General features: G+C 44.4%; 1 protein-coding gene across 1 annotated transcript; it reads right to left on the reverse strand.

The window, feature by feature from the left end:
* Positions 1–5,854: 5,854 nt before the first annotated feature.
* Positions 5,855–7,378, reverse strand: gsc (goosecoid; the record flags this gene model as incomplete). The annotated part of the gene is made up of 3 exons (XM_079751843.1): positions 5,855–6,004; positions 6,353–6,612; positions 7,039–7,378. 3 exons carry the CDS (start codon positions 7,376–7,378, stop codon positions 5,855–5,857), a joined length of 750 nt encoding a protein of 249 aa, XP_079607969.1.
* Between the last annotated feature and the right edge of the window lie 1,463 nt (positions 7,379–8,841).

The following is an 8,841-nucleotide window of genomic DNA, read 5'->3' on the forward strand; positions in this document are numbered from 1 at the left end:
AAGTGAATGTGGGGGCAGGGTGCTTAAAGTAAGGTCAAACACAAGCGATCCACTGTATGCTCCGACCAGCGCAAGGCATTCGGTGGACGAATGGATCAGACGTCGCAGGGAGAGGTAGCCTAAATATCGCGCGTCTGCCGCGAGCTCCAGATTGCTGTGCCTAGCAGGTATCACCGGCGTCAGTGGAGGGACATAAAGGGTCTCTGGATAATGTCGCCTTCCCCGACACTCAGAATGGATTGTGTGTGTGTGTGTGTGTGTGTGTGTGTGTGTGTGTGTGTGTGTGTGTGTGTGTGTGTGTGTGTTTATGTGTGTGTGTGGGTGTGTGTGTGTGTGTGTGTTTGTGTGTGTGTGGGTGTGGGTGTGTGGGTGTGTGTGTGCGCGCGCGTGCGTGTGGGTGCGTGTGTGTGTGTGTGTGTGTGTATGTCTACAGGCCTGCACATTTTACCACTCCCTGGGGGAGGGTTTGAACCTACTGTGAACTTCTCCCCTGGCAGGTCAACCAGCCAAGTTCAATCTAGAGACCCCACCTGAACCACTCCAGTAACTCTTGAACGCAAACTTACCGAGGAACACATATATTATAATCTTCGTAATATATAAGACCAAATAGTGTGCACATCAAGCCCAGCTCCACACCAACAATAATCGGCCAAGAAACTTTCAAACACCATCCATGCCGCCATCACCCCCCTCCCCCACCTCGCCCCCGCCCACACATACATCTTAACCACGCCTATCATCTAAACTCCGCCCTCTCCCCTAGGACCCGCTGGTCCAATCGGATTGGCGCGCTCTGCATAATAAGCACTCAGTCATCCGACGCTCGCTCACCAAACCTCAGCAGAAGCAGCAGCAGACAGAGCGCGGCTAATGACTCATTATATGGCTGAGACGGCGGCGGCCGAGAAGACACACACACACACACCATATGTCAACAGGTAGGCCTTTACACACTACCTCATCCGTGGTATTACTTTGTGTTTTGGGCTGGTGGGGAAGGCCAACACGTTCATACCGCCTCCCATCCCATACGGGCGTCGACCACAAGCGGTCAATAGAAGACCTATACTAAATAAAGACTCTACCTCTCCCCCTCCAAGAACCTGCTCTACATTTTGTCGCTTACTTTAAGAACACCCCCCCCCCCCCTTTCAAGCGGTTGATTTTGCTGCTCCGGTATGAGGGAATGCTGGAAAAGGGGGTTGGGGTGGTGGTGGTGTTGGTGGTGGTGGTGGTGGTGATGGGAGGGGTCGGCTAATTGAAGTCAGCGTATGACTGGTGTGCTGCGATTTGTGCGGTGACAGGCAGCGCAATTACACGGCTGGGCAAAAATAACATTACAGTAGTTATAGCAGCTTACAGCCGAGAGATGGGTTCGGGTGAGCCGCTGCAGAACAGATCCCTCCTACACGGTGCTGTTTGTTGTGCCGTCACGCGTCGTGTGTATTTGTGTGCGTGTGTGTGTGTGTGTGAGTGCGTGTGTGTGTGTGTGTTTGTTTGTTTGTGTTTGTGTGCGAGTGCGAGTGCGTGTGTGTTTGTGTGTGTGTGTGTGTGTGTGTGTGTGTGTGTGTGTGTGTGTGTGCGTGTGAATGTGCGTGGATCTGCGTCTGTGCGTGCGTTTGTTTGTATTTCTTGCATGCGTCTGATTATGATTATGTATGCAGTGTGTGTGCGTGTTTGTATATACATCCAGCCCTAATCTAGGCTTCAAGGCTGGTGTGCATTCTGGGGGGAAAAAAGCTCGTGAAGAGGGGAAAGACAGTCTAGGACAACAAACGGAGAACAGCTCCAAACCACACGTCACTCGAGTGAAATATGGTAATAATATAGGAGGAAGTTTACATTTTTCAAAAAAAGTACATGCATTATTTGTCTTGCACTGTTTCCATACGGCTTGAGCCAGCCCGATCCCGAAAAAATGGTCAAGCTCGTTTTTGTAACATTTTTTTGCATTTGTTTCTGGAAGTGGACCACAGGCCGGGCCAACACCCCTGTCTATCTTTAGAGAAGGGAGTCCACCCTGTCCGTCTCTGTCGTCCAAATCCTTAAGATTCTCCGGGCTCCATAAGCTAACAACATCATTCTCGAGATACGATTGTGTGTGATATGGTAATTTGTGCAGGTATATGGGGGGGGGGGGTAAAAAAATAAAAAGAGAATTGTTGCATGCAGCAACGCAACTGAGGCACCGACGCCGATAAGAATATCTGAAGGAATGTAAATAAATTAAAAGGATTTTCTTAAAAAAGCTTCGCAAAAGACCCAAAGATTTACCTTCTAGTCAATACCTAATTTTTCTTGGACTCCACCTATGTTTTTCCAACGGTTTGGAAGTATGCAACAAAAAGGTCAAGCATATAATGGATAAAAAAAGAGGGTTGCATTACATTTGTAAAAGTAGAAAATTACTCAAAAATACTTAAGAAATTAAGAAAACAATTGCGTTGGCCTCGCACCGCATGCGTTTCTCACTGGCGCGGTGTGCGAGCGCGCTCATAAATCACCGCCGCAAGTAAAGGATTACGAGGGGGCTATACGTGTTTGATGGTTTGTATTGTTGCCAAATCCCTAAGGACCTGATCTGGATCAGCTCTAATCTGTTCTTAAAAAGTCGCATTAGAAGTCAAGAGTTATTCATTTTCTTGCGCTCCAACCATGGGGCAATATCCGTCTATCCGTCTGTACCTCCTCCCCGACCTGTTATAACCTCGAGCGACCTGTTATAACCTGTACCTGAGGGTGTCTTGGCCGGCGTCATATAATAACAACTGAGGGACATCATACTGTTTGTTGTTGACGCCGATGCCATTCACTTTACAATTGATCATTGTAAAGTGTTACTTTTTCATTTACTTTTTTACCTCAGGTACCTCAGACAGACGGCTGGGTTGATGGATAGATAGATGGATTGATGGATGGATACCGAGAGAGAGAGAGAAAGTCATATATATATATATATATATATATATATATATAGAGAGAGAGAGAGAGAGAGAGAGAGAGAGAGAAAGAGAGAGAGAGAAAGAGAGAGAGAGAGAGAGAGAGGAAACATTCAAATGAAAGAAAACCTGTAAAATACAAACGTCTCAATATGTAGGCCTCAGCGCAAATATCCAATGTGATCCTGTGAAGGAATTTATTAGTATAGGCCAATAGGAAGTGAACCCAGTAGGTATAGACCAATGGGATTTTTTGAGCAATTACTGAAGAGCAGGCGCATTGAATACAAAATAATCCAGATATAGAATTGTAAGCATAATTGAATAGCCAGCAACTGTTTGGAGAGTACACATTCGACACTTTCATAACTTCGACTAGCGACCGCTGAGAATGGCATCGGATATGATGCATCATCAGTGGACTTGATTTCACTTTTTCAAATGCACTAAATGTACTAAAATAAAATATTATAGTGTAATTTCAAGCTGTACGACACATAAAGCAACTGTGAGGCTGACTTCCACAAATAGAATACAGATCTATGGCCAATATTTTTTTTCATGGTTCTGAAAAACGAAAAATCACTTACTTTCTAGCACTTCATAATCAGGGTACATTAATTAACCATTCATTAATAGAAGTTAATGTCGTTATAACCATTATTATAAACCATTAGCATAGAGGTTTGTGTTGGGGTCAGGGTTAGAAGATTAGGGTTCAAACCTTAACTTATTAAATAATGAATACATGAACTCCATTACGCAAAAACCATTCGTAAATGATCAGGCCTGGACAATTGGTTAACTGTTAATTCACTATTAGTTAATGCTTATTAGGGCATAACTAATGATCGTTAATGAATTCTTTATTGTAAAGTGTTACTTTTTCAGTTAGATCTTGGGTCATCCTTAAACCATAAGGATGACCATCGGGTTGAATAAAGCGGTCGTTTTTGCGATATAACCTATCTAAGCAACATCATAAGATTGCCATGTAATACTAAACAATAGGCCTATTGACACTACACTAGTTTACCACAATCATTTCTTCGAGATGGAATTCTCGATTTATTAAAACATGTTCTAAGAATTGCCTTGTTTTAGTGTAAAGGACACCAATGTCACTAAATACGATGTTGCTGCATGTTCCAGAATCTAGAACATGTTCTAGAATCTATAAACATGCAGCAACATCTGATTTAGTGACATTGGTGTTCACTATATTAACCATTAATCTGGAATCTAGATGGTTGATATAGTGTTCTCTGTGGTCCGCCATCAGGAGCCACAGACAGAGGGGAGAGGTCGGACGTGCGGTCTATACTCGGGACTCCAGACTCCCATTCTGCTCGACAACCAGAGAGCCGCAGGTTGGTGTCCAGAGTCAACATTCATTAGGGCCGCAGTGGCTGGTCCATAGAGCTGTGAACCGGGTCAGCAGTGACCCTGGTCCATAGAGCTGTGAACCGGGAATGCAGTGACCCTGGTCCATAGAGCTTTGGACCAGGAGAGCAGCGTCCTGTCGTTCGATAATCAGGCCACCTTCTCCACCGTGCTTCTTAATCCTTTGGTGATCTCCGCACTTTATTTTGGTGAGATTCGGTTGTTTTTATTGATTTTTTATCTATATATTTATTAATTAATTTTATAATAGTATATCTTATCATACATATTATGTATGATAAGATATACTATTATAACATATTATCAAGTATTTTTAATACAGACGCCTGCGGATTATCTTCATTGAACCCATTTTCACTCGACCTCAACCACGGTAATAGACTATTTCATTTGATTTAAAGGATCATCAAAGCACATTGGCCTTCTTGCTGTGTGGTAAAATTATTCTGCATTTTAATAAAAGCTAAGGGAATAAATTAGACGTTACAAGTGAACGACATTGGTTTTTTATAGGCCGGATAGCATCTAGGCATAATGTGTGTGTATTTAGATGCATAAGAAAAGGAGGGTAGAAATAGCGAGGGGATATTTAAAACAAACAGAGACATCGTACGACCACGCAAAGCGCAAGTTCCTTTCACGTCTTTCTTTGGCTATATTGATATTACGACTATAAGGCGTGATGTTGCAGATAGCCATGCTGTATACATGTGTTTTCTTAATTTTGGTCTATTAAATGTTAGAAAAACGTTAATAGTCTATGCGTCTATATTTGTGCATAAATTGCATTTGTATGTCTCATGTCTTAACAGCCATTCTCTTTGTAAAATATCCCACTCCCCTTTCGAATTCACATGTCTCCAAAATGTACCCCATAAGAACAGGGTAATCATATGCAATGAAACCAGACGATATAAACATTTTCCAGTTATGTTTAATGTAGGTATTGATTTTTTTCTTTGAGGTAACTCTCCTTAAAATACAAAATGAAATAAATTGAACACATTTCACATAATACTTATGCATGGTCGGGTAAATTTTGTCCTAAATTGTTTTAATGGTCGCGAATTTTGCCTGTCAATAAAATATCACCGGTCTGTCATCTCCGGTTCAATCAATAAACGGCTCTACACCTAAAGGTCTCATATGAACCGAATAATAATCTTTAACACCTGACGATGACCAAATGTCAGAACTACAACATCTAATATCCAGAGTGTATAACGTGACACTGCGATCCACACGTCAATCAACAGCTCCACCAAGCATGGCATTGCGCGCATAACATTTAAAAAGTTAAATTAAATATAAATAGGTACGTACATGTATCAATTATAAATGTAATATTTACTATACAACTGTGCAACAGTATGGACATGAACACAATGCTATAAATCGAAGTCCACGACATTCACAATATGTACAAGTCCGCCTGACGGAGTCTACGGGTGCGCGCCACGAGGTTGCGCGTTCACGGCCGTGGAGCGGCGCGGGGTTCGAGTTAGGGATCAGCTGTCTGATTCCACGTCACTTTTGTTCTCCTCGGTTTTCTCCGTGGGAGTTTTCGTCGTTTTGTTCCATTTCTGTGTGTTTTCTGACTCTTCCGAAGACGACCTTTTCTGCCTCCTCCATTTAGCGCGTCTGTTTTTGAACCACACCTACAAAGGTGAGAATAGAAAAAAAGGACAATTTAAAAAACGAGGACTATAATTTGGGTTTCAAGTGAAACACAGCAAAAACTGAAACGGCCCACTAAACGAAATCTAAATTTGGATGAATGTGAAATAATCTCAACGCGGAATGCCTCATCTTAATTATTACGCGCGAAGATGGTGCGTAATTACGCACTTTAACTTTATTTTTAAAACGTGATTAATATTTCTTCAACATAATTCGAGCCTGTTTCAAGGAAAAATGGCCTCTAATCTTAAAAAAAACACCTACAGAACGTAGGTTTCTCTAAACCACACAGCGAGACCAAATAACAAAACACGAGCGGGCCTCACCTCCACCTTCTCCTCTCGGAGGTGCACCTTCCGCGCCAGCTGCTCCCGCGTGCCGACGTCCGGGTACTTGGTCTCCTGGAAGAGGTTCTCCAGGGCCTCCAGCTGCTCGTCCGTGAAGATGGTGCGGTGTCTGCGCTTGCGTCGGCAGTGCAGCTGGTTGAGGAGCTGGAGCTCAGTCCTCGACAGAGTCCCCACGTTCATGTACGACATCATCTGATGCGGGACGGGCGAAAGAAGAACCGAGCCCGCGCCGTCATATCCTACACGACAGTGAGACAAACCGAGAAATACCGGTTAATAACACCGTAAGATGACAAGGACATTTGTATATTTTCATTTTCAAATTATTTACTTTATCTTGCATTGTTGCTGCTATGTGGCTGTTGAGGAACCAATAATAAGAATTGTATTATTGTGTACTTGTACAATAAGATGTCATAAAAGACTTCTGTGGCTTCTATTGAAACAGTGAACATGTATGACGTGTAAAGGTGTTATTCACCCACAGACATTTTCAGTCGACAAAACACACCTTTCTTGCATATGGATACACGCGTGTCGTGTGTGTGTATGTGTGTGTGTGTGCGCGTGTGTGTGTGTGTGTGTGTGTGTGTGTGTGTGTGTGTGTGTGTGTGTGTGTGTGTGGCTGTGTATGTGTGTGTGATAATAATACAAATCAAACCCACCAGTTGGTATGCAGGGGCACTGCTGCGAGCCCCCCAGGCTCGGGAGGGCCCCGCAGCACGTCGGTCCCGCGGGGCCCTGCAAGTGAAGCTGTCCGTAATAGTAGTTGTTATATCCTATCCGCGCGCCGTTCACCGACTGAATCGACGGAGACGGTCCCGACACGGCGGCGGCGGGGGAATAGAGTCCGTGGCTGTAGTCCGTGGCCGCCGTGTACAGCGAGTCGCCCCCGAGGTTGGAGAACAGCACCCCGGCGGGCGCGCTCCGGTGCAGAAGCACCGAGTCCTTGCAGCTGGGTCTGGCCGCTAGAATGCTGTCTATGCTGAACATACCAGCGGGCATGTCACCGTCGCGGTGCACGGAGGATACGCTGCGAAACTTTTTTTTTTTAAGACACACAGTTGAGATGATTCGGTAGAAAGTCCTGAAGTCGTCGTGGAAAGGGAAAAAAGAGTCCGCAAAAAAAAAAGTGCCCTACCACTGCGTCATGACAACAAATGTTGACTTTGGCGTGTTTTCCGACCTGCGTGGCTCCTCGGTCTCGCCCTGTGTGCTGGGAAGCTATGCAAACTTGATTTCGTGGGACCTCGTTGAAATCCAGCCCGCTTTTATACTGGTCTGACGTCACCGAGGAGTGGAGTCGGCTCTGCCAATGGGGGAAGCGAGGCTGAGCTCGAGGAGGGCAGCGCGTATCAGGGGTCAGCGAGCTGCGCTGGGGTCCCGTGCAGGCGCAGGTCTGTGTATTGCGAATTAATTCAATTAAGATAATCCCTATAGGCCTACTTGCTGACTATTTGGAAACTCTTGTTGCTTTGGCATAGCGACTATACATTTTTACAAAGTAATCAGAATCATCCCCACTGTCAGCCTATCTTGGAGTGAGGGACATTCTCTTTATAATTATCTTTAAATAATGTTGTGACACAGGACGTTTTTCCGTTTATTTGCGACATTACCATCAGTGACCTATAAAGTCAGTCAAGAAAATAATAAGATATCCTCTTCGCATTATTTACCAAATGGGCGGTGGGGCACGGTCCGTCCTAACGTGTCTCCACGGGGGGGGGGGGGGGGGGGTTCGGCCGAGCACAGATTAGTGTGTTTGCTCCCATCAGCAGGCCCATCTCAGTGGGAAGCAGATCGTAGCGCGTTAACTTCTAAACACCTCCGCTAACGACAGTGCTCACTGGACATATGACCCCTCGCTGTGATAAGATAACGACCATTAGCGATTTCATTCAGCCACGGCCAAAATAAAAGTAATTGCAATTCCATGGCTAATGAAATGAAACGTGCGGAAGGGGAAATGGATGCGCGATACCTTCCCTGGCCCCCAGAGTAGGCTATCTGAAGGAACGTGTATTCCACAGGAGGCGTTGATTCGTTCAGCGGGCCCTAATTGGTCCTTTGATTGCGTTTAACAGTCGATGAGCTTTAGCGCCGCGAGCAGCACCTTTATTTTGACAGATAACGCTTTTGTTGATTTGAAAATAGTATCGTTTAGATTCGGCTCACAAGGTGATCAGTAGAGATGATCAGTGGCCTAAAACGAGGTCTGGTCACAGATTGTGCTGTCAGGAAATTCAGGAAGACAAACTAAAAACAAATGCCTGATCATGATTATAAAAAAAAGCATACGAATAAGATTAGTTATAAATGTACAGTAAAGCTGAATAGGCTACATAATGATGACAATGTGTGCTGTTGCAAATTAATAGAATTCGATTTTATATTAAGCCTCCCTGCTTCATTTTGATTGTTGTAGCCTATTGTTTACGCAGTAAGAACAAAGTTAACATCTGAGG

Source organism: Pollachius pollachius, assembly GCF_949987615.1.
Source record: "Pollachius pollachius genome assembly, chromosome: 15".
In the NCBI taxonomy this organism is placed as follows: Eukaryota; Metazoa; Chordata; class Actinopteri; order Gadiformes; family Gadidae; genus Pollachius; species Pollachius pollachius.